Source organism: Orbicella faveolata, unplaced genomic scaffold (assembly GCF_042242905.1).
Source record: "Orbicella faveolata isolate gen_17 unplaced genomic scaffold, um_ofav_v1 contig_12, whole genome shotgun sequence".
In the NCBI taxonomy this organism is placed as follows: Eukaryota; Metazoa; Cnidaria; class Anthozoa; order Scleractinia; family Merulinidae; genus Orbicella; species Orbicella faveolata.
In genome coordinates this window covers 31,577,877-31,605,000 of record NW_028301539.1, presented here as the reverse complement: position 1 = coordinate 31,605,000, position 27,124 = coordinate 31,577,877, and the positions used below count along the sequence as shown (strand labels likewise).

At 39.5% G+C, this 27,124-nt stretch overlaps 1 protein-coding gene and 1 long non-coding RNA gene across 4 annotated transcripts in view; both read left to right on the top strand.

Annotated features, from left to right (window-relative positions):
• Window positions 1-172, top strand: part of LOC149117564 (uncharacterized) — a 1,521-nt gene extending 1,349 nt beyond the window's left edge. Inside the window, exon 3 of the long non-coding RNA XR_016203824.1 lies at window positions 1-172. This exon is cut by the window's left edge and continues 103 nt beyond it. This is a non-coding gene — a long non-coding RNA (uncharacterized LOC149117564).
• An 8,316-nt stretch (window positions 173-8,488) lies between these two features.
• Window positions 8,489-27,091, top strand: LOC110040254 (patched domain-containing protein 3-like). Of its 3 annotated transcripts, none has more exons than XM_020745470.2 (4): window positions 8,489-8,641; window positions 20,469-21,689; window positions 22,137-23,281; window positions 24,303-27,091. In XM_020745470.2, exons 1-4 carry the CDS (start codon window positions 8,592-8,594, stop codon window positions 24,959-24,961), a joined length of 3,075 nt encoding a protein of 1,024 aa, XP_020601129.2. In that variant the 5' UTR covers window positions 8,489-8,591; the 3' UTR covers window positions 24,962-27,091. The 3 variants fall into 3 exon arrangements, with proteins under 3 accessions (XP_020601129.2, XP_020601127.2, XP_020601128.2); XM_020745468.2 differs by lacking the exon at window positions 8,489-8,641 and adding an exon at window positions 11,810-12,021; XM_020745469.2 differs by lacking the exon at window positions 8,489-8,641 and adding an exon at window positions 18,557-18,823.
• Window positions 27,092-27,124: the final 33 nt, after the last annotated feature.

The following is a 27,124-nucleotide window of genomic DNA, read 5'->3' as shown; positions in this document are numbered from 1 at the left end:
TTTCCTGGATGAAATGAATGCCATCTTCCTTGGAGAGGATACTAAATGATATGTTCCTTTCATAAAAAGATTTAGGAATAATAAAAGGGATAATTACGGAACCAAATGCATGGAACAAGTATTTCAGGATTCCCCAGTAATTAATAAAGAAAAATGTTTGAAGACAGAAAAATTATAGCTTGGTAAACAACTTGGTTGGGATTAGACTTCTTAAAAATTTGTAGATCATAATATTTTGGTGTGGAAGGTTATGCAATATTTAGCAGTAATTTATTCTTTGCAATCAAGGTGAATAGTGGCTGTTATTTAAAGGTTAAATAACACCCAATAGCACTTCCATTTACATCAGAAAGGTGGCACTTCAGTCCGCAAATAATCGAGTACAACTAATGGGAAGGATAACGTTCCCCAGAAGAATTGTTTACTTCTTGAACGAACTTTGACAGCCAGTAGTTGAGACTGCATGCAGGCATATCTGTAATGGCCGTTTCCAAAGTTTGCACTCTTTCTTCAAAGTCTTTCGTGGTAAAAAGACCGCCGGGTTCCAAAGTACAGGACTTCACTAATCGATGCAGTTTCCATTCCTCGAAAACCTTACACGACCATTTGGCTTTATAAGCTGTTGATTTCGATACTGCATTATCAACACTTTTCTTCTCATCCTCCACACTTTTCGGCTACCGAAATCTCTCGAACGACTTTCTTGCGATATACATCCTGACTGAACGACAACTTGTAAATGCTGGCAACCCCAGCAACTTTCACATCTCAGAATAAGTTAAATCGCACCATAAATGCAAATTAATTATGCTGGTAAAAAATATCATTGATATTGAAGTTATCGAGGAAGGAATGTTAGACAGCAAACAATTCTAATTGGAAGTCTTTGTTTATTATTTCTTTAAGAGTGATCATGAGAAGTTATTTCCAAAACTCGTGCTTCGTGTTTCATCGGGGTATCCAAACACCTCGAAACAATAAAAGCACGAGGCCTACGGCCTCGTGCTTTCATTTGTTTCTCGGTGTTTGGATACCCCGATGAAACACTCGCTCTCGTTTTGGAAATAGTACTTCTCATATCCAACAGGCATGAGTGGAATAATTGTTTTATTAAAAAGGCCCCCCAAATATAGAAAACTAGACTTAAATAACAATAAAAATGCTCAAAAAATCATGCATACGCTTTCCATATTTGTAGAGCATGGTATAATGGCTCATAACCCCTGATAGCTAAAACAATGAAAACTCTCAAATTGCATTATCCAGTGATCCAGTTTTTTAATGATGCTCATTGCTTGTGTGTTTGTGTTGGATTTTATTTTTATTTCAGTTTAGTTTTCTATATTTGGGGGGCGTTTTTAATGAAACAATTCTAGTCACGCTTGTTTGGTCTTTTTGTTTGGGAATGGGAGAGGTTAACTTAACAGTAGTTTTTACATGTAGTTAATTTCAGTGAGGTGTTCAGAGGAAGGGGTTTGCTCCAAATGCATGTGTTATGATATGAGCCCTTGTTGCTTCACTGATGTTGATAGAGATTTGAATATCTTCTGGATCTGCTATAGTCTTATTTTCTACAGTAGTGGGTTATCAGCCCTCAGCCTAACACCCAACCTGGAAAGCCACATGATCACAATTTGTCTGGTCCCTATCCTTCAACCTACCAGAAGTACAAGACTCTAGCTGACATAGCTCATAGGGTCATGGATACAAAAACCATCCCTCCACAATAAGGTGATGACCCCTTAGGATGGTTGGAAGTTGGGGGAGGGAGTAAACAAAATTTGGTGGCAGGGTCTGCAAGGGTATGGAATTTATCTGGAACACAATATGAAACAGTAGAATTTTATTGCAGTGTAGGCTACTGAACCTTCTCCTTAAAAGTATCTAGGAGAGATGGCATATGGTATTTGCTTCGAACAAGACTTAAACTTACTATTGGGGGAGGAGGGATCGTTCAGTTTTCATGTGTTTTCTCACAATAGTGCTTTTTGCAAAAAGGCATGCATTCCAATGTGGTCAGTGTAAGATGCAGACTTTGGACTGCAGGTCAGGTGTTAAAATGCAGACTGTAGACTTTTCAAGTGTTACTGCGTGTTAACAGTAAACAGACCAACCTTATTCGGGCTAAAAGAAGTGAGAGTTCAGCCTCAATAGTTCTAGGGTTAGATTGAATATCACTCGGGTTAGCTGGGAAGGATCTAGGGGGCTTTGGCTGGTTTGGTCGAACCCCCTAGATTAAAAAAAAAAAAAGAAATAAAACATAACATGCGAACTTGGCCTCAGAATAACAGAAATCCCATTTCCAATTCAAGGACCACAATTTCATAAATTTCCAGCGTGAAAGCCACCGGTCCCCCTACAGGGGACTGCCTTTTGGCAGTTTGTATCTCGAAACCCCTTCTCTGTATCCGCCCTAGGGTTAGCCTGAATATTTTCTCCAGTTAGCCTGTATAAGGTTAGCTCTCGATAAAACACGATTCTGTTATAATAATGTCTGCAGTATGTATTTCCCCCTCGCTCTGCAGTCTGCAGTGCACAGTCTGCGTTTTACACTGACTGAATTTCGATGTAACTACAAGCCTTCACATAAACGAATGTTCCCCCAGTATAAATTAAAGTGGAACAAGAACCCCTTTTGGCGGATTGCTTTTTTCGTTAACACAATGGAGAAATGTTTGCAATAACGAAGCCCACAGCTAGCTGCGGGGAAAGCTGCGTAGCCAAGGAACAAGAATCGTAGTAAGTGTGAAGTAGCATAACCCATAATTTCAAACACAGGCTAACATAAACAAAGAGCAATTTATTTTATCCTTCAAGCTGTATTACATATACAATACAACTTTCTACAATGCCATATTAAACCTCTATAAGCTTACTACAAGTTTTCAGCTCATGGCAGTACATGGCATCCACTGAAGCGGCAAAACAAAGCACGAATGAATAGCACACGAGCGAAACAACAAAATTAGGCATAAGTGTGTACTACTTACGAATTTGTCCTCCACGTTTCTTTCTTCAGGCAACGATACAAAAGTCCAAGAACAAATAGCATTTAAAAATTTTCATCAGCACGAAAAAAAAGTCATATTTTATATGTTCCGTAAAATTAAACAAGCTACAAGAAATTGCGGTTCAAAACCTTAAAGAACTTGACACGACCTTAAGAAAAGGAAAAACGGTACCTCGGGTGAATTTGGAAAAGCTGAAAGTTTCCTTTCGGAAGAGCTGTCTTTATCGCCTGAAAAATCCGACAACACCGTTTCGATCCTCTCAGTCACAGTCAAAATATCAGTATGGATCATTGCCCAAAGTAGCTGAGTTGTTTGTAACTGCCTTGAGCGAGCAAGATGTTGCCAAAAGCCATGACAATGACGTGTTCGTTTTTGATTCGTCGTCCGCCATTTTGAAAATGGAAAGGCGGGAAGACGAACCGAAATCTAATGCGCATGAGCAGCGGTTTTTCCGCCGTGCCCACCCAAACTAATTACATTGTTTGTCTACAGGTTGTCAGCACTCCAGGAAAAGAACATACAGTATTCCGTTTCAGTAGTTGAGGAACATATACTTATGTAGTTTCTGCATATATTGAAAGCTATTTTCTTTGTTGACACAATCGTCAAGGAACTGACAACCTTCCTTGTTAGCGTTATCAGCGTGTCATCACGTTGGTGTCCAATTACAGGTATCCAGTTACAACTGTTTGTAATTGGATACCTACGATACTCGCACGTCAATTGCGCGCGCTTCAATGGCTTCCTTCTTAATGTTCCTCACATTTTTAAACCTTGTGGAAAGCACTTCTGACTTTTTTTAGAGACGTTTTCATCTCCAAGTTTGTCAATAATTCTATTAACTAGTAATTGGACGTCGTGTTGCACAATTTAGAGAATAATCAAGTTCCTAAGTTGGCTTCTTGCTGGACGCTCGTCCGATTTTGAAATCACTCAGTCGCGCAGTTGATACCTGAATTTACTCCAGTCACTCCAATTACTATTACTAATCATATGTTGTATTGTCTCTTTAAAAACTTGCTTCCTTATTATTTCCAGCCAACGCCATCTGTAAATATAAAATAAGGCACTATTATACGAGCATAATCCGTTAGACCAAAGCCCGCAGGAAGCAGTATTTCTATAGTTTTCTGGACGTATTGAGTCAATGGAAAATAATTTTCATTATGCCATAAGTTCAAAGAGAAAGTAAGTCAGTCTTAAGAAATTATCGATTCTTCGATATTCAAGACTGTGTTCACAGGGTCGTTACTTAAACAATTGCGGGTCATTTATCTCTCCCAAATGCAGCATCATTTAGAAGCAATATTCCTTGAGCAAAATGATACTTTTGGGCGGGGAGAAGAACTTGGACTGGACTTTACACCGAGGACAAAACACTGTCTCATCTTACTATAAGGCTTCAGCTCAGGGGAATCGTTAAGAGAACGAAAAGTGCACTAAACAGCCTCACGTCTCGCTTCAAACGTGATCAATTTAGCAACTGCTTCCAACTCAGTCGACCATGATAAGACTTATGTTATTTCGGGAAATACCAAAACTTTGCCGACCAAGGGATACAAATTCAGGAAGTTAAGAAAACAGTTAAGAAAACAGCAGCACACGTTAACATTGTAGTACGTACAATCAAAGACAGCAGCACACGCAAAGAGACGTAAGAACTCATCATTGTTTTACTTTGCGGTTACGAGAGAAAAGATTCCGTTTGAGCAATCAATGAACACATACTCATGGTAAATACGAGCCATTAAAATAGATTCAAAGTTCTCGCTTGTGTTTTTCTCAAGATCGACAATAAAAGATGAAACGAGGCAGGTGGCTTTAGCATTTGAATCATTTGCGTGTAAACGAATAAACCGTTATCACAACTGCCACTTATTACCCAATAAACACAACGTACTTATAGATGAAACATCCCTGAAAATGAAAACCTTCAAATCACAAGCTATTTCAGCTTCGATAGCGTCTTCAATCCTCGGGAGCACAGGACGAAGAAATTTGACCAAAAATTATGGAATGCTGTTGTTTTGTTTTCCTATAAAATTTAAAACAGCGACAAAATCAACTAAGCTTTTGGAGCGCCGCTTCCCGATGTAAGGACCGCCATCTTGAAAAATTGTCAAAACCAATGCACCGTGGTCGAAGGCCGCACACCACTTATCGACTCAAGTGCAATCTCAAACAGCAGCCAACGTAAATGGGCGCACTCGATGTTTTATTCAACGTTTAATTTACCGCCAAATGTTTTGGTTCCAGTGACGGCTATGTCTAAAAGGTATAAATTACCAAAACTTCTATATTCAAGACCGTGTACATAGGACGGTAACTTACATTGTAAACAAGTGCGGGTCAATTATCTCTCCCAAATGCGGAACAATTTAGAAACAATATTCTTTAAGCAAAATGAGTTTTATGGTGGGGAGAAGAACTTGCACGGACTTTGCATTGAAGAAAAAACACAGTTTCACCTTACTGTAAGACAGGGGAACCATTACGGGAACAAAAAATGCACAAACAGCCTCGCGTCTCGCTTGAAATGTGATCAGTTTAGCAACCGTTGTAACTCAGTCAACCATAATAATACTTTGGTTTTTTCGGAAAATACCAAGACTTTGTCGACTAAGGAAGTGGATTCTAACACAGCAGCAAGCGCAAATAGACGTGCGATCTCAGGATTGCCTTACTATGCGGTTACAAGAGAAAACTCAGTGCACACATACTCGTGGTAATAAGGAGCCACTAAAATAAATTCAAAGTTTTTGCATATATTTGTTAACAAGATCGTCTAAAAACGATGAAACGAGGAAAGTGGCTTTAGCATTTGAATCATTTGTGTATATGTAAACGAATAAACCGTTATCACAATTGCCACTTATTACAATAAACACAACGTACTAATTGCTGGTTTACACTGTCACGCCATCAAAATGAAAATCGTACATATTCAATAAAATACTGAAGTAAGTCAAGAATCTGGTATATGATAAATGAGTGATATATAAACAGCCTCGCCAAAATTAAGGCCTGTGCGGGTTTTCATTCGCGCGTTATTCGGAGAATTGTTTGGAGACGCCATGTTGGTGTCCCTGCGAGGGCACCAACATGGCGACCGTAAAGTAACAGAAACATCTGTCATTGAGATTTGCTATTTGAACGAAAATTTATAACTCTGGATCTCCGATATATTGAAATCAATACTTCTTCTAGTGCAAGAACTGTTCAGGTAGCAAAAACTTAAGCGATAACTGATTAATTGGCCTGCATGAGCGCCTTCTCGGGTCTCCATTTAATGTCACGCAAACACACAAACTTGGAAATTCAAACGTGCTCCATTAAAAAATGAAAAACCCTGTCGAGCTTAAACGTTGTAAAACGTCCAGTTGTTAGAGGGTCTTACATTTGACGAAACTAAAACTTCAGAAATACTGGTAATTTTCAATTTTGGAAAATGATGACGTCACATAAAAACTGGCAATACATGCAGGTAAAATTCCCGGAAAATGAAAACGTTCAAATCACAAGCTATTTCAGCTTCAGTGGCGTCGTCATTCCTCAAAAGCACAGGACGAGAAAAACTGAGCAAAAATCTAGGAATGTTGTTGTTTTGTTTTTGCATAACATTAAAAACAGCGACAAAATCAATTTAGCTCCTGGAACGACCGTCACGATATAAAAGCCGCCATCTTGAAAATTTGTCAAAATCAATGCACCGCGGTCGTAAGCCGCACACCACTTATCGATTCAAGAAGTGAAATTTAAAACAGGAGCCAACGTAAATGGGCGTAACATCCCAACATTATTTCACTCTGCGATTAGAAAAGAAAAATTTCCGTTTCAGCACTCAATGAAAACATACTTATGGTAATTAAGAGCTTTTGGTAATACCTTCGAAGTATCCGCATTGCTGAGGTTATCGACAAGACACGAAATGAGACTTAAGCATTTTTAGCATTTCTCTATAAATAAATGAACACGGTAAGAAACCGTTTCCATGAGTGGCAATAAGAAGAAATTCTACGTATATCTTGACGAGAAGGTAAAACATGCCTGGAACTGACTGAGCGGTGCACGATTTCCTGGTTATTGCCGATTTTCATGTGACGTCATTATTTTCGAAAATTAAAAATTGCTAATCCTTCCGAAGTTTTATGTAAGACCCTCTATTAACTTGACGTTCTTGATTTCATTATAGAGCCCGACGCGTGACATTAAAATGGCGGCCCGAGAGGGCTCTCGCTTAGGTCAAAAGATGAGTTATCGATCAAGTTTTCGCTAACTGAACAGTTCGTGCTCTAGAAGAAGTATTAATTTCAATGTGTCGGAGCCCTAGAGTAATGACTTTTCGTTTAAATAACGAAACTCAAAGAGAGATGTTTCTGTTATTTTATGGCTACCATGTTGAATTGATGCCCATCGGAGGGGCAAGAAGAATTTCGTTACAGCGCTTGATTAATCTCAGATAAGTCCACCGAGGCGGCCAACAGTTGCTTTAGAAACTAATCTCTTGGACATTTGTTTTCGAGTCAATGCCTAGTAAAGCAAGTTTCCCTGTCGGAAATCATATGGATGCGAGAGCAATTCTGGATTTCCATTTCGAATGTGCGTCTGAGACATGTACTCCGTTCTACTAAATACGAGACGCATGAAACAGACAAAACTTATTTGGACTGTGGATCCGCCCATCTGAGACGCCTTATTCGTTTTCTAGGGTAAACACGGCCGATGGAAAATGCTTGGAATCATACCACCAGGTTAAAGAAAAAAGAAATTGATCGACTTTTCTGAAAATACTGGAAGTAAATATGTACCGGCCAGGTACTTCTGTCACGTTCATTGTGGCATGTCAAATGTGTCACGATACGTGTGTCACGCGGGGTTATTTGGGACGTAAAGGGATTGGCCAGTGGCGAATCTAGGGGAGGGGGCCCGGCCCCCCTGCCCTTATTTTGGGTAAAAAAAGAAGAAATCACAGAAGGAAAAAAAAAAAAAAACAAGCAGGGAGAGCAAAACAAAACCGCCCTCCCCTCCCCCTTTAGCTCAAGGTCTGGGTCCTCCACTGTTGACTGCCACGCACTCATTGACTTTTTTTTAACTACCACACGATTGATGACTACTTCATGTGACGGCTCACATGAAATAGCATGATTGCATAACGTTTAGACAAATTTCCTGATGCGTTTTGTGATACCTGATATGTAGTGTAGCTTCCTGAAAATTTTTACTCTCTGACAAAACCAAATTGTTCGGCGAATCTGGTAAACAAACCTTCGAGACCTTCCAGCCCTGTTTTTTCTCGTTTTTTTAGGCTTTTCGGGTCTGCTAATTTTGTCGTTTGTCTTTTAACGTATTTTAACCAGTGAAAACTCGTTAATAAATCAATAATAATTCGTTTTTAGCATGCGGAAATGAAATGCTATTTTACTCCTTACAACTTCCCTTGTGGCTGAGATGACCCCGTTTAAGCCAACACGTATCAAGTGTTTAGTCGTAAATACTTAAACGACCCGTAATGAGAAATTGCACCAAAGTATCTTTTTCGTAGCACCGAAGTTAAGTGTGTAAGTTTATTCGCGTTCTGTCATGGCCAAGTTGAAAGGAGCAACCGAACAAAAGGATTCTAGCCAACCAGGGTATGTACAATTTTTGTCATGATAATTTCTAAGAATTCAAAGTTCAGTTTTAACCGTCTCCCAAAGGAACTTTCAGCTGCCTTTTCAAGGAAGAGGAATCCATTCGCTAAAAGAGTTCCACTGTTAGTGATCACAGAAGTCAATATACTCCGTTATTTTCCCGTCCTAGAATAATCATTGCTCCAGTTCGAGGAAATTTTTCGTTTTGAATTACTACTAATGACTTTCTTCAGTAAAGAAATTTAAAAAAGCAACCCTCGTTAACGTTATCTAACTATTAGCTAGAAACTTCCTCATAACCTTTAAGGGAAATAGGCCAACAGTTACCGTCACAAGCGCTCTCTAAACGAGCTAACTGTAAAACTAAACAATTAAGCGGCACTACTTAACGCGGAAACAACTGACTTTCCGAATATATACATCGTTTACTTGCAATTATGTAGCATATCTATTGTGAACCAACTCTTTTTAGGATTAGGTCATCTTGGTGTCAGTTTCTCACTGAACACCGACCAAAACGTAACGTTTTATCAATTCGTTTATACAGTTTATTTCGGTAGCCTTGTTCAAACCGGTTGACACTATTCTCGCCAAAATCATCGACTTGAAAAATTCGCAATGTTATGCCTATATTCCTGCCGTATTGTGTTCTTCCGGAGCAAGTCAAAAACTAAGAACCAATCAAACCATGCCAAAACATACAGCACTTCATGGTTGAATAATAAAGCAGCTACACTCATTGGGTAGCTGAATGCATCATATCTCCCCTTGGTTTTGAGCATAGAGAGATAACCGACTAAATTATATTACATGAACTTTCCCGAGGTAAACTAGCTTTCCGTTAAGCTTAAATAAGGTTGACTTATCAAATAATTGTGAAAACTGCGAAATAATTGTTGTGACGTAGTAACCGGCAAAGCGACAAACTCTGTGCACGTGTTGTTACTTGCCACCCTAAGCTTTATCTTTCGAAACAGCAAAATAAGAAGTAGCTGTAGTAGAACAACAATCTTGGTTTGCTTATTTAATACATTTTTGGCGTTCACAGTCACGTCATCAAAACCAAACCTGAATCATAAAGTATACAAACAATGGCAGAAATTATTCCAGAGTTGGACGAACGCGAACTTGAGCCTCGTCTGATAATTCGATCAAACAGACGGATCATCCGTCCAGGCGAACTACTGTAGTTCTTCTGTCATGGAACATTATAAATCTGGACGGATCATCCGTCTCTTTGCTCGTATTTAAACACCGACGAATTATCAGACGCCCTTTGTATAAAATTCGGTAACCTGAAACACTTCAATCATGAAAATGAGAAATAACTTAAGGTTAGCTTACCCAGATCAGCGGAAGTTATCTTCTTATTTAACGAATCGATTCGTTGAGGGTGCAGCATCCTTGTACTGACCTTAGAAAAGCGATAAATAGTCAATTCATAGCTTGGTGGATCTAAATCCTGAGTTGTACGAGTAGCGTTTACATTGCGTGACCTACGTCAAACAAACGGCCAAATGTCCAAAATTGGAATAAGGATTATGGAACAGAGAACGGGGAACGAGGAACGGGGAATCTTTATGACAAGAATCTTTAAATGCAGGAAAATTAAGAGCAAAATCACCAAAAGACTGGAAAACTTTCAGCAGTATTGGGCTACTGGGAAAATCCCTTATATATAGCTTTTTTAGATTCCCCGAACTTGCAGTTGTGCAATTTCGTTCGCGTTAATGCAGAGTTAGTTAGGTGGTAACTAGGCTCGAGTTCGGGGAGGAACAGATCCGACGCAAGAAAGTGGCGGAAATCGAGCCTAGATGGTAACTAATATCAACTGTCGGAAAATCATTCCTTTTCAAAATGGGAAGACGATTGACCTTTTAAAAAAATGGTGACTGCGCTATTCCCAAACAATTTTTGTGTTTTGATACAGCTATCATTACACAAATATGCAAAGAACGAGAGACCTAGACTTGGTTTTCCCAGCTGTCTCAAGTTTTCGCAAACCTTCTCCTGTGCTAAGCTGAATCAAGGAAAGGAAGTTATTTATATTTTCCCCATAATTGTCGTTGTTACTGTTGTTCTCTTTAAACAGCGAATTGCCCTTTATTGTGCTGGAAACAGTAAATAATTCAACCGAAAATGAACACATACATTCATACAATAATCGGCCGACTGTAAACACGTGCAGTACAAAAACATATGTCAATCGATGACGTCTTTCTCTCGATTACATAACGTCACACACTCGATTACATAACGCCACATTACCAATATAGCGCTGGAAATGTTACCTTGAATTAAACCGGATTGTGTTAAAAAAATAAAAAAATAAAAATCACAGTTACTCACGAAGATGGCTTCAATACTATCGATCAGAGTATAGTTCTTTGGCTCCATATGCAGATAAAAAATAAATAAATTGATACAAAAATAAATAAATAAATAACAACACAACAATATATTTTCGATTCCTGTAAGAACATCCTGTTTAAAATTGCTCTTACGCTTACTTCCTTAAGAATGGCAGTTCCCGGTCAGTGAAGAACGTAATTTGATCAAATGAAAACGTGTCGCAAGGACAACGACGACAGAAATAATGCACCGGCTTAAAGCTCAGTGACAACAAATGATGCTAACTTTTAACAAAATGAAACATTTTCCTTACCTATTTACACCGCGAAATTTGGTATGGAGGATTCAGAACCAGCTTATTTTGGTATTCAAGTCAGGAAGCATGTGTTGTCTTGTTTTGTTTGCACGAAGGCTGGCCCAAGCGCCTTGTAACTTGGGGCTGTTATTCTTTTAGTTTTCATGGAAATGATTCAAGGTCAGCTTTTTTAAACAATAATCAAGTGAACGTAAGGCTCTCAATGCATTTGGTGAAACTGTGTTCATTCCACTGTACTTTTATGGTTGCTTTAAACGATTTTAAGGCTATTTTATTATTCGCACCTCTCGTGCTCACGTTGAAAGTTTGAGCTGTCATTTCGGTGATATTTTTTTTGGCTATGTAAATTATACATTGTCTTCATCCTTACCATTCAATAACAACAGCCCATTTGAATAGCTTATGGTAGGCTTAAATTATTCGGAGCACGTCCGATACATCACATGTGCCATTTAGATATGCTGTCACCGTTTCCAGGATACTGTTAAGACTTCCTCGCTTTCGGTTTAAAACTAGACATCACGTCATGTAGTTTTGTGTTTTGAACCAGCGTTCGGACTTACGCAGTCGGACTTCTTAATAAAACTAAAAGTGTGCTCTTAGCATCAGTACTGGCCGTTCTCTCGATGGCTGCAAGAAGCGAGGAAATTATCTGCTCTGCCTCCGACAATTTCGCGGCCACGCGGAAAATTGACTTCAGCGACTCACAAAGGTATCTATGAATTGTACGTTTTCATATTGTACTCCCTTTTATGATTCACTGACTTTGTTTCATACAGACCGAAACATTTGCCTAACGACAGCCAAAAGAGTGAACTTATTTTGAGTGGAAGAAACATATACTTTCCTGAAATGTCGGTTTTTTGAAATTTGACTCTCGAAAGGAGTAGCGAGCGAGCCGAGCATCTCTTTCGAACTCCTTCTGGATCGTAGAGTTAAATGCGAGAGAGGAAAAGATTTTTCTCGCGGCGAGTGCATCTGTATGTGCACAGTGCAGTGTTTTAACGGAAGTGAGAGACTCGAGCGAGAACGAAACGTAAACGGACAGCGACGCTCGGGAGTTTTAAAGGCTTTTTACTGAAGGTTTTACTGAAGACTCGAGCGAGAACGAAACGTAAACGGACAGCGACGCTCGGGAGTTTTAAGAGGTGCCCTCTGTAATTTTCAACTATGACCATTTGGACCAGAAAAAATCAAATTCCTCAAACTTTCTCAGATGAATGGTCTAGATAAGTGATTCACAAAAATATAACTTTCAGTTCAATTCGATTCGTATTTTAGCGCTGGGGCCACCATCTTGGTTTTGCCCCTCTGAGAGGGCTTTCAGCGGCCATTTTAGGGCTCATTTTTAACCATTTGCCATACAAAGAAAACGATCTAAATCCGGGTAAAAACCCTTTATTCGAGACAAGCAAATGTTTCTTGTTACATTGAGAGGCTGTTTTGGCAATTTGATCATCACCTGATTTTTCTACAGAATTTTAAATTTCTTCCCTTTCGGACTACTGATGAAGCGCCACAAAAAAGGCGAAGTTTAAAGGAAAATATCGCCAAAAGTACATCACTTGAGATCCCAAAACTACCCTCCACTTAAAGAGCAATGTCTCACCTGTAAAAACATGCAATAAAATTTTGGGGCAGTTAAAACTGTAAAATGTTAGAAGAAGAAGTTTAAGCTGTGCTTTTGTCAACAAAGACCGCCGTCCTAATTAGCATAATAACGTAAAAATAACGATGCACAAAGAAAATAATGACATATTCCACTTACCTCGCTACACATGTCGACAACTGGATGTTCCACGATGCCTCATGTTATATTTCCAGTCTGTTTCAGCCTCATTTTCGGTGATTAGTGTACGAAATCACTCTCAGACATCGCCACGGTTAAGCAGATTTCAACTCTCCGAAGCCCGCTTCATAACATCTATCAATATTATTTGTCTTTCGCCTCATAAGCCGCCGTTTACAAGAAGTTTAACAATTTTCTGAGATCCTAACTGACTCAGAAGTCTGTTAGCAGCCTTTAAAATCCTCCTCTTAATCGAGGATTCTCATCAAGAACTCGTTTAAGCTCAGTTCTGTTTTGATCTGTTATGCATCCGCCATTATTCCACAGATTGCGTTACATTTGACAAATGCGCATTCCAACGGGTAGGGGTAGGGTGGGTGGGAAGTGAAAATGTAACCGACATTAAAGCCATTTTGCGCATTTCTGTGGCTAAACTAGTTACTGGCTTTCCCAGAATGATTTGAACATGAGCTTCTGCTTGCAGGTATTTTCTAGGTTATTTTTGCAGGGTAGGTGAGGGGGGGGGGGGGGTCGATAGACAGTACCAAGTCAAAAGATTATGATCTGTGTATCTTGATCAGCTTTATCAGTTCATCAGTGAGGCCCTATTAGGGGTTTTTTAGGATACTGGATATTTGGGTAAAAAATTAACAGGATGTGAGAAATTTAGGGGAAAAATTAATGCGGTAGAGCATCTTTAGATCAGATAAAGCGGGACAGTTGTGTCTTTCGCTGCCGGAAGTGCCATCAAATTTTGCAAAAGACAACAGACTGACGAATAGTGCGCAGGAAGTAATGATAAGCGACGTTTTATTGAAACTTCTTACATTTTCTTAGCCGTGTCACTTTTCCATCAGAAAAAAAAAAAAAAACTCAGAAAATTACTGAAGGGCAGTTAAGGACGGTACCTTCTTTTTTAGGCATGGTTTAAACGCCAGGTGCGCGCTTGGGTTGGAACTAGTGACGTAATTAACTACCCTACCAAGCGTGCGACTTAAAAAAATTCTATTGTGGCCGAAACAAATTTTGCACTAAAAAAACGAGCCTGTACTAAAACCGGGATTACCAGAAAAGCAGGATATCGCTAAGCACTAACTGTGAACGGCTTCCAGCTGAAAAACTACCTTTTATCGTATCCGTAGTAAAAACCATACTGAAATTCAACTGTAGATGGCATAATGCACGCGCAAAACAACTGCGAGAGACGTCAATGTTTAACTTACTTGGAAAGTAACAGGAAAAAAAGTAATGGACACCGACAAAGTTTTCGAAAGGATGAAACAACTCATTTAACTTTTAACAAAGGGGTGATTACAGCTACATTTTATGGTATGAATTGGAAGTGGCAAGCCTATTTGACAATGCATTAGTTTTTGGCTGTGAGGAAAAGTTATGTAGACTGTATTTTAGCTAAGCCAGAGGAGTGCTGTTGCGACGATTCTGTTATTAAATACACGTCAAACGTGGTTTTTATGTTACCACTTTCCACGTAGTTTAAAGATGTTTTTTAACATGTTTAGTTTTCTGCATGTAAAGGCGAACCTTAGGAGAATCTGTGAAGAAATATCTTTACCTTTTTTTCAGAAAAATGCTACCGTCAGCAGTAGCTAATTATCTCGGAAAAATTAATGACTACCCACAGTTTTCTTTGTGAATTCTAATAACCCTGGCTAAGATCTACTTTCTCCACGTTTTCTTAATCTGGCGGAAACACGTTTGTATTTTGTAGGCACCATTCGTTATGAGCCTGAGGCACCCCACAGCCGCTAATGTCGTTCAGTTCTGTGATGGAGCACAGCTGCATGTCTGCACAAGACTTGTTTTCAACCCTATGCAGGGCGCTTTAAAATACCCGCATCTATCAAGCGAAGCACTAATGGTGACGCTTAGCTTTTTAAATACATTATAGATGCGTTTAAGGCACACAAGTTGAATGAGTCATAAGCAATTGGATGAATTAACTGACACTTGTCAAAAAAATCTACAGCTTGATTCTCAGCAGTTGTTGTGTCTTCTTGGAGGACCTTCTCCTGTCTGTTTCTAAGCTTTGAAGCCATCCTCGAGAGGAAGGATTAAACGCGGCAAGGAGTCAGGAACTCATCACAGGTGAACCGCCTAATTCCTGGCCTCACCCTTTGAGCGCCTCATCTTTTGTGCTACAGTAATTGCTTCGACTTTTATGGCCGTTTCCTGACCCGAGAAAAACTTTTCTTGCGCACTGCTTCTCAGTCTGTTGCCTTTCGCAGCATTTGATGACATTTCGGGCAGCGAAAGACACAAGTATAATGCTGAACAAAAAAAACACAAGGAAGAGGCTTTTTATTGGAGTTCTATCCGTATTCTATTTGTAATAAATGAAATTTCTCGTCAAAAACTAATGGCTGTAAATGAGATTAGGATAGTTGTTTACAAATATAGTGTGGAATGTTGTGCCTCATCTCTTTGCAGACACAAAAGTTCCCATGTAAGAAATTCGTGTTAAACGGTGCAGAATTTGGGACACATTTCATTCTCTGTTTATTTCTCCAGCCCCGTCTTTATCTATCTATTCAGTGTAACAAGTGTGGGCTTCGAAATTACTAACAAGGAGCTACGTTACCTAACCTTAAAACCCCTAAAATCTGATACAAAACTTTCATATTCCACCGTGATATAAGTACTAAGAGTCCAGAATAAATGCTTATAGCAGTTGACATACATTTATTTTATCCTAAATAGCTGACCATTGTTGAGGCCCCATAGTGGGAGGGGGGAGGGGGGGGGGGGGGGGGGTGGGGGGGTGTCGGTGTATCTCTTATCCTGTTAATTTTTGTCCCAAATATTTTGTAACCTGTTAAATCCAACTCAACGATTTCCTACTCAATTAATGTCCTGTTTTATCTGATCTAAAGATCCTCTACCGCATTAATATTTCTCCTAAATTTCTTGCATCCTATTAACTTTTTACCCAAATATCCAGTATCCTAAAAAACCCCTAATAGGGCCTCACTGATGAACTGATAAAGCTGATCAAGATACACAGATCATAATCTTTTGACTTGGTACTGTCTATCGACCCCCCCCCCCCCCCCCTCACCTACCCTGCAAAAATAACCTAGAAAATACCTGCAAGCAGAAGCTCATGTTCAAATCATTCTGGGAAAGCCAGTAACTAGTTTAGCCACAGAAATGCGCAAAATGGCTTTAATATCGGTTACATTTTCACTTCCCACCCACCCTACCCCTACCCGTTGGAATGCGCATTTGTCAAATGTAACGCAATCTGTGGAATAATGGCGGATGCATAACAGATCAAAACAGAACTGAGCTTAAACGAGTTCTTGATGAGAATCCTCGATTAAGAGGAGGATTTTAAAGGCTGCTAACAGACTTCTGAGTCAGTTAGGATCTCAGAAAATTGTTAAACTTCTTGTAAACGGCGGCTTATGAGGCGAAAGACAAATAATATTGATAGATGTTATGAAGCGGGCTTCGGAGAGTTGAAATCTGCTTAACCGTGGCGATGTCTGAGAGTGATTTCGTACACTAATCACCGAAAATGAGGCTGAAACAGACTGGAAATATAACATGAGGCATCGTGGAACATCCAGTTGTCGACATGTGTAGCGAGGTAAGTGGAATATGTCATTATTTTCTTTGTGCATCGTTATTTTTACGTTATTATGCTAATTAGGACGGCGGTCTTTGTTGACAAAAGCACAGCTTAAACTTCTTCTTCTAACATTTTACAGTTTTAACTGCCCCAAAATTTTATTGCATGTTATTACAGGTGAGACATTGCTCTTTAAGTGGAGGGTAGTTTTGGGATCTCAAGTGATGTACTTTTGGCGATATTTTCCTTTAAACTTCGCCTTTTTTGTGGCGCTTCATCAGTAGTCCGAAAGGGAAGAAATTTAAAATTCTGTAGAAAAATCAGGTGATGATCAAATTGCCAAAACAGCCTCTCAATGTAACAAGAAACATTTGCTTGTCTCGAATAAAGGGTTTTTACCCGGATTTAGATCGTTTTCTTTGTATGGCAAATGGTTAAAAATGAGCCCTAAAATGGCCGCTGAAAGCCCTCTCAGAGGGGCAAAACCAAGATGGTGGCCCCAGCGCTAAAATACGAATCGAATTGAACTGAAAGTTATATTTTTGTGAATCACTTATCTAGACCATTCCTCTGAGAAAGTTTGAGGAATTTGATTTTTTCTGGTCCAAATGGCCATAGTTGAAAATTACAGAGGGCGCCTCTTAAAGGCTTTTTACTGAAGGTTTATATACAAGGAAGCGAAGTGTTATGATGATAATAGGGTACAATGTGAATGAAATGCTGCGCCATGCATTACTGATATTCGAAACTAGAAAGTTATAGTTTTGTTTTGATGGACGCGGAAGTAGAACGGGAGGTCGTTGCTAAGAGACCGCCGTTCAAACTGTCGTCGCAATCCCACGAGATCTTTATCAGGAAAAAGAATAAAACGAAACGAGGAAATCTGTCATGACATTTGTTTGTTTCAGTTGCAGTGGCATGATACCTGTAGGCGCTCTCTATGTCACGCAACGCTACGTAGCGTACCACTTTCAACGTTCAACATTTTTAGACTACACGTGGGAACCACACGCGCGGACTGTTACACTCAACAAGACAAAACGCATATCGTATTCAGCGTAAAAATAACTCGAGCAAAGTTCGATATCTTATTCGGTGAGAGTATTTTACAGACGGGAAGAATGCAGAAAAAAAATACTTGAATTTCAGCGACTGCGCTGTCAATTTCTGTATTTATGATGATTTGCTTCTGATCAAGAAAATGTCAGGAGACACTCATGTGAGTAAACAATTTAAGTCGATCAGTTTCAGAACCTCTGAAATTAGATGGTTTGAAGTTCGAGGAAAACTGGGCGAGTTCTCTTCAAAGTTTCAAAGGGTTAACTAAGTTCTGCTAATATATTTGAAGAATTGTATTAGCAGAACTTAGTTAACCCTTTGAAACTAATTAATGGATTATCTCTTTTAGCTCTATAATCACGCGAGTGTTCTTTCTGGTTTCAATATATTTCTTATACGTGTATAAGCGAAGCGAATTTGACTCTTACAAAACAAGGTCTCCTTAGTAATCAATTAGTCAAATCTCGAGACGCTCCGCGGCTTATACCCGGTTTCATTTTAAAGAGATCTAAAGTTCCAAACTTACAACTTCACAAAAATCATTTGAAACTATCAAAACATTTAAAACCAACATCACCGCACGCAGGTGCAACTCAAAAGCTTTCACTTGACACTGGTCACGTATTGGAACTTTCTTTACATGTAGTTGTTAGTGAAAATTAATGCTGTCATTGCACTGTCGGTTTCAAGCCATGACTACTATCCAATAAGAAACGGTTTCTAAAGCAATTAGCAATTCAATCGAGTTGATGCTTAAAATATTCAGAACATCCAAACAATCATATATAGACTCGTGAAAGACGTTAAATCTTCTAACTTACAGTTTCCAAAAGCTGTTCGACTTCCTAGTTTTTGGTTTCTAAAAGTCGATTATGATCTGAATGCAATAGGTTAGCCAAGAGTTTTGAAATGAGCTGGCCGTCGAACTGCGATGAAAGAGACTTATCAGTTCGTGGGTTTGTTAAGCTAACAACATTGGGGTAGCAACGATTTCTCGATGGCTTCAAGAAACGAAGAAATTATTTGCTGTGCATCAGACGAGATAACTACAACGAATAACCAAAACTTGAAGAGGTACCTATGTATAATATATTTTTATCATCGATCTCCTGAAACCAAAAAAATATTTTTAAACCGAAAGATTTTCATTTTTTTATGGATATCGTCATGCAAAACAAACGTGCACACTGATTAATCTATGTTAAAGTTATTACGCAGTGATTGAAATTCGTCAGTCAGTATTTGGCTCGCAGATTAGTTTATAGTAACCTTCATTTTAATTAGGATGTGGACGCAAAAACGAAAAACGAACGACGAAAAGTCGCCCTGCCGCTAGCCTTCGTCCAATCGCGTTCAACAGTCGTTTTGTGCTGACGGACAGCAATCGGGGTAAATCGAACAGAAAAAAACCCTCACTTTCTACCTGCAAGCGTGATTGCTAAACAATGATACAGAAATTTTGTTTATCACCATCTTAAATAATTGAAAACGGTCGTAATATTTAGAAATCCGAGAAGAAAAAGTTATAAAAGCGACAAATGCAAACTTTTCTTAGGGGTGTTTAAGACAAGGAAGTAAACTAATTTGAAGAAAAGGTGAATGCGGAAGCGTAGCACAGAGCTGTTGCTAGGGACCTTGGTTGCCAAGGTTACCATTGTTTTTCTTACTATTTTTCAATACACCAAACGTCAACCACAGAATAAGGAAAAAGACAATGCATTTTTGCCACTTTGTACATGTGGATTCCAGACTCTGAAGGGGCATGCATACGGTGGCGATGTCATTTTGAAAATTCTGGTTGATGAATAACTTCGTTCCAAAGAAATTTGACTTCCAGTAGAGTTAAATTAGCCAGCAGGTAATACAAAATATCGTTGTTTCAAATTATAGCTTCGACGCTTTTTCGAAATTGTTGAATTATTACTAGCCTGCAGGACAGGCAGATTAGCGGGGTAGAGAGCGAAACGCGATACACGAGCGCGGAGCGCGACCACAAGCGCGAAGCGCGAGACGAAAAAAAAGACACTCGCGCTTCGCGCCTGTGGTCGCGGTCCGCGCTCGTGTATCGCGTTTCGCTCTCTGCCCCACAAATCCGCCTGTTCTGCAGGCTAAATTATTACCAATCACAGAAATGTTGAGATAATATTAAGTTGAAGTCATTACCTGTTGAACCCACCAGAAAGGGGCCAAATTCCTAACAAGCGAATTTAACAAAACACAGTATAATTAGAAATTGCAGCGTCAGTAGCCAAGACTTATATTTTATTTACGCTCTTAAATTGTTTAAACATCCTTGCACAGCATGATAGATAGTTCCACATGGAAGCTTGTTCACTAGGATTTCATCAACATCTTCATGTTCGGATAGTTCACTTTAAACAGAGCAATAGCAGTATCACATGAAAGTACTGTTATAAATCTTCCATGTAAAGGTCTGACACTAAGTTTAATCCACAAATTCGCAAGTTGAAACCACCTTGTACAGCATAAAAGTGCTAATCAATCGTAAATAGTTTTATTAAGCAGTACTTTACTATTAAGCAGTACTAAAGTACTGCTTAATAGAAACAGTATAGTAAACGATGCCACAAAATTTGGGTCTTAGTCACAGGTTTTACTGGGATCGATAAGGTTTAAGGCTTCATTCGCATATTTATTTGTAGTTGATGACAAATCCAGTAGGCGTTTTCTGATATTAGTATTATTTTTGAAATTGCAGTTGCTGCTTTCCACGCCAATTTAATCCATGTCGCCTGTGGTCGTCGTTCTGTAGCTGGTATTTGCGTCTTGTGGAGCGCTTCTTCGCTTGGTATGGTGGAGGAATTGCAAAGCATCCACTGATAACAATCCAAATATGTATCGTGTTTGTTAGTGTCTGTTCCGTGGGATTCATTTGGTTCCAAACAGAAAACAGGACTGTAAATCTGTTCATCCCTCAAACCAGCCGGGCGTTAGATGACTTAGACACAGCCGAAAAATACTTCCGAGTGAAAATTCGAGAGGAAATCGTCATGTTGGAGGCATCCTCTGATCGTGCCAATGTTCTTGATCCTGAGTGTCTCAAGCAGGCCTTCAGGGTTCACAACGCAGTTATGGAAGTGGAATCTTATCTCGACTTCTGCGTCACGCTCTCAGGGAACAAATCCAAGTCACAAGACGATTGTATGATGGTCAGCCCGCTGGAATTTGTGCAGTTCAATGAAAGTAAGCTAGACGGTAAAAGCCTAAATGAGATTCGACAGGACCTAGACAAAGCGTTAAGCGGCACTGCTCTCATGCGCAATGGACGTCCCTTCCGGTTCAGCTTCAACCGCATGTTTGGCAGTGTCAAACGAGATCGTGGAAGCATAGCCAGCGCTAAAGCATTACAGATGGTGTATTCCATGCGTGACCCAAGTGACGAAGACGAGAACGAAAAAGTTCTGAAATGGGAGAAGAATTTCATCAACAAAATGGCATCGTTAGAGGACGAACTTTCTTGCTTCAAAGTCCACTACTCAAGTGAGAGAAGCCTGGACGATGCTATTGCCGAAAGCAGCGGATCTGACATTACACTGGTTTCAATCACTTTCACTCTCATGATCAGCTTTGCTAGTTTCATGCTTGGAAAGTTCTTGAATCCGCTGACCGGTCACTCCTTGCTCGCTAACGCAGGAGTGTTTGCAGTGGCCCTGGGTATTCTAGCTGGGTTTGGTGTCGCCATGTGGTTTCGGGTACCATTCGTCAGTATCGTTGGAGTCTTACCGTTCTTGGTTCTGGGAATCGGCATCGATGACATGTTTATCATGGTGGATGAGCTTGATCGACAGCCACGTGAAATGACAATGATCCAAACTATTAAAACCGTTATGAAGCATGCAGGAGCAACTGTTACCATGACGACAATGACAGATTTGGTGGCGTTTGCAGTTAGCACTTCTACATCATTTCCAGCGATAAAGTAAGACAATAAATTTGTTGTTTGATTAAATCGCTTTTGTCATTTGTCCAAATAAATCGATTGCTTTTATCGGCGAAACAAAATATCAACATTCAATTCTCCTAATCATTTTCCATACATTTCCTCTAAAGTAGTTGGGACAATTTGTTTAATCAATGTCAAGGTATCTTCTCCTCGGTACATAACAGTTTCTCTCGTGGCTGTTTGCAAATAATAAACAGAAAAATTTCACTGGCCTTGACAAGGTGTGGGAAATCCCACACAAAAATGTGAACCGTTCTAAAATCTAAAATGAACACATGGTACAAGACATGGTACATAAAAAACGCAAAAGTCATGTGTAATGCTTGTTTGTGGATGCGTTACGCCAAAATCTTAAAGTTAATCAGAGGTACAGTTTCATCGAGTTTCATAATTAACTTTGAATGAACACTTCCTTCAATTTAGGTATTTCTGTATCTACGCTGCGCTGACAGTGACCTTCTCCTTCCTTATGATTGTCACATACTTCGTGGCCATTATGTCATTTGACGTGAAGAGAATAAAGTCAGGCCGCAGAGATTGCTTACCATTCTGCCTTGCGCCTCGGCCGAAAGAGGGAGGGCCAGAATGGGATGAACCTGTTCCACAGACGTCAAATCGGGCCATGAAGTTGTGGGGTACATTGTTGACAAAGCCAGTAACAAAAGTTGTGGTTATATTCTTGTCGCTGGCGTTGCTTAGTGCTGGGATATACGGGGTCACCCAAGTGGATGAATCGTTTGACAGACGAATCCTGGCAAAAGATGATTCTTACTTGAGACGATTTTTGTCCGCGGAAGAAAAGCATTTTGTGCTGTCCATCCAAGTGAGCATCGTGGAGAGTGGTGAAGTAGATTATGAGCAGGACCCCATCCAGAAACAGATCAGAGAGCTGACAAACATTATCACAGAAAATAAACATTACCTTAACCGATCCCTCTCCTGGATAGACATATTTTCCCAGTATGCCAAAAGTTCTGGGAAAAACATCACCGGTCAAGGCTTTTTACCTGAATTGAAAGCATTCCTCAGCATTCCCGATTATGCTTATTTCAATCAAGACTTGAAGTTCTCCGAGGATGGCAACAAACTGGTAGCTTCTCGCGTCCTGGGTTTCATGAAGAATGACGGCAGCTCCACCTTCCAGAAAAACGCCATGCTCACTCTCCGAGATGACATCGCAGAGAAAACCGAACTCGATGCCTTCCCAATTACTCGATTTTTTATTTTCTTTGAACAGTACGCTATAACATCAAGGGAAACCTTAAGGAACCTGATAATTGCGGGCATAGCGGTACTAGTCGTCACAAGTCCCTTCTTGGTGGACTGTACCGTAACGTTCATCGTGGTCCTCAACTTTGCAGCCCTAATATGTGAGTTATTTGGACTGATGGTTATCTGGGATGTGTCCCTTAACTCCGTGTCCATGATCAACCTTGTAATGGCTATTGGGTTCGCAGTCGATTACAGCGCGCACATTGCACATGCCTACATAACGTCAAGCATGGTTACAGCCAATGACCGAGTAGTGGATGCATTGAGCACACTGGGAGCGAGTGTCTTCATGGGAGGTAAGTGCGATGGTGTGTGGATTAAGTATTGAAATGTTATTGAGTGTAACCTGCAAATAAATCAGAATTGTAACAGAAGGGGCTTGCACCAGAAAATAAACAACCACCACACAGAAAACACCGGGGGTTTTTACTTTTGCACTCTTTACTGCGTTCAGAAACTAGTAACATCAATGGAGAACTTTAAGCTAAGAACATATTTTTTTCTCTTTTTACGATCGGTTTCTGTGGCTTGCCTTTTGAATGGGATTTCCTTAGAGACTACCTTCTGTGGCTACATTCTGTGATATTCAGTTGTGCATCTCTGGGTTGAATGGATGATTCAGAGTAAGCATTTTGTTCATTTCAGCTTAAAAACGAGAGCCAGGAGGGATGGACTTATCTTAAAATCAGTTGAAACATCCCAAAGAAGTTTCTTTGATTGCTGAGCATCTGGATAGACCAAAGAATTACAAACAAAACATAGTTTTCTTCTTCTTTAATCTTTAATCTTTAATCTTTAATCTTTAACCTTTAATCTTTAATACAACAAATTTCAAATTACATTGCATTGAACAAGTCAATCCAATGAATTTGAGGACAGTATAAAACAGAATACAAGATTCCTTAATATAAGCCGCCTTAGTGTATCATTGTATGATTGTATACCTAGTTAAAAATTACTCGCAACTCATATTAAAAAAATAAGATAATCACGATAAAAAATTAGCACTGAACTTATCGTAAAAATAAGCAAACAATTTCTTGCGGAAAACTGACAAGGTGTTAGACTCACTGACGTTAAGAGGTAGTTCATTCTATGAGCGACAAACCCGTATAAAATATGAGTTCTTAAAAGATTCTGTGCGACTAAACGGGACATTGAGTGTTAGATAATCAATCTTTCTCAAAGGCTTGCTTCTATTTATCAATAGTTAGCCTAGTTTTAGTGAAAGGAACTAAAGCATACCGTGGTAACTTTCTTGTGTGGTTTTGCTTAAGGTATCAACGTGCCTGTCTTCTTCTTTTTGCTTGTTTTCAGGATTCAGTACGTTCCTTGGCATGGTCGTTCTGGCGTTCGCCTCCTCGGAGATTTTCCGAATATTCTTCCGAATGTTCTTTGGAATTGTAGTTCTTGGCCTTCTTCACGGCTTGTGTATTATGCCAGTTCACCTGTCGTTGCTGTGCTGGAGACCCGCTATCGCCCGACCCCCCTCGGTAGGAGACAGTACTGAGAAACGGAACAGCACTGGCAAGAAAGATCGACACAACAAAGCAGCTGACAGAAGCCTCCGGATGGTACCAATTGGAAGTGAAGACACTGAAGATTTCGCTGAAGTACACAGTAAGGGAAGCAACGACGATCATACCCCCCAGAAAGACGGAACAGACGGCGCTCAGCAGGCAGTGACTGGTGATAATGTCGAGTTAGGAATTCAGAACAAGGGAATTCATCTTGACGAAGAGCTCAAGGACGCAAAAGAAGACGGCAAGAAAAAGGAAAACTCGAGTGAAAGGTCCGCTCTCGACCTGGAAAAAGATGGTGGCAATACCTCAGAAAGCCCAGAAACTCTGCAAAGTGACCAGACTGCTAATCCCACGGCCAAAGACATCACCACAGAAAATGCAACAGCCCAAACTGAAGGAGTTGTAACAATAGAAGAAAAGCCACCTGAAAATGTGATCATAACAAATTTTTAAACGGATGCCCAGTTTGTCAGGACAGTGTGCCAGTCTCAGGTATGCTACACGGTACACATTCTTCAGGGATACTCCCTTTTCGATTCAACCAAAACGGGTCTCTGAGTCTCTAATGCTAATCTACTGGAAAACGTACTGTGGAATCCATGACTACACCAAACAAAGCCTATTAACTTCTTCCCTTCCAGAGTACGATAGAACTTTAATTAATATTTGATTTTGAGTGATTTGAAGAGTGACTTGCGAAGTGAAACCATGCAGCAGTGACACTGTGTTGTGTTGTGATTCAAATTACAATCTTCTCGGAAACACTTCTATATAGCACTCTAAAACTCTTATCGTTTTTTGTATTTTCAAGGTGAAATTTGACTGTTTCTTTTAACTGTATTTCAATGTTTGAAATTTACTAGAATCAAGAGGAAGAGAGAGGATGAAGGGTTAGGGATTTAATCCCCATATAGGCCTTACTCTCAAAATAATTAATCTCAAGACACGGTACCCAGTTCCTCCACTGGTAATGCTACCACGCGCGTCGCTTAGATGTTTTCGTGGAAGATGAAAACGCGTGTGTAAAGCCATTAGGGCTTTCACTGTGAACGTAGCTCACAACATAGGATCAGTACCTTTAGACCCTACTGGGACTTTATAGTTAAGAGTGATCTAAGGGTAACTTAGGAGGAAGAAAGCCTAAATGGCGGATTATCTTTCTTAGTCCTCATCCTCTCTCTCAGACAAGAGCCATGAACATTTCGTAACTGGCAAAATCTTTGTTTACCCGGGGATCTTGATAATGTCAATATTTTGCTTCAAAATAGTATGTTTCAAGTATTAGAAAGTACAGCTTTATAAGATGACCTTTGGTGACTTCGAAGTAATACATTTACAGCGTTTAAATTACCATCAAAGCTTTCAAAATGTGGTTAAAAGTTTGGACGGAGCGTTTCCAAGTTTGCGTCAAACGATTCGTTAATTGTAAGTTTTTATCTTCATTGTTATAGCTAACTGCTAAATTATACTCCCAAGCCATAGAAACGTTAGTAGTTTGACAACAGGAGTTAGTAGTTTTTCAACAGGAGATATGTCCACCGCGCTCAATTTGTTCCGCTTATGTTTATTGTAGTGACTCTATGTCGTAGACGATATCAATTTATCTTAAGTCTGACAGACTTTTTTACAATTTTCGATACATCTAGGGCGGTTTTTACTGGTGTGTCAAGAGTAATTCCTCTACACTTCGGCTTAAAGAAACTGGCGCCACTTTGTCTTTCACTAAGAAGTAAAACCAAAATCAATCGTATATCGGTCGCACACGTTTTCCTGCTCTTTGCGTCAGCCACATGTATTTGCTTGGGGTTTGTCTGCGTCCTTTGTGTTTAGTCAGAAATGATTACGTTGGTTTTTTTGTTTGAGATACTCCATTGAAAACCGCTCTATAATAGTGAAGAGCTCAAACAACAATCCTGATTCGAGTGTAGATTTATATATAGTCGCCTCCCGATAATTCGAACTTGAAGAAGTTTCGAACTATCGTGTAAAGAGAACAAATGGCCGGAAATTAATAAGAAGAGGAACTGTGATTACTGTATTTCTAAATCATAAAGTGTATATCTTAATCAAAAAATGTTATTGTAGAGAAGTCAAGTAAAAATGTATAAGTGCAGATACTGGGAACTTTGCAAGTTTCGAAAAGAACGATGTCGTTCTACAGAGACCATTCGATTTACTTTTTGAGGGTCATGTTTTGACAAACATGGTACGAGCTATCGAAGGTAAAATTATCTAGAGCATCACCTGAAGTGAAACGAAAATAGCTTCGAGTTCGCGAAAGGTTCCAATGATAACGGGCTTGAGTTACTGTGGTTAAAATTTCACTAAAATATGAAAGAAATCCAGGGGGAATTGATCAATTTGGTTCGAGTTAGGGCGAGGTTCAAGTTGATTAAGTTAGCGAGGGTTTGCGTTATCGTGAGTCGACTGCATGTACATTTAAATTGTAATGAAATCATATCATTGAAAAAATCCGTTGTCATGGGATTTTTGCATGTTTTTTTGATCTCTATAAGCTAAGTTAAAGACGCTAGATTGTTAAATGCTGAGAAGAATAAGTATAATAAAGATAATTGAAAACAATATTGAGAGTTTCTTGGTTAATATTGACAGTTG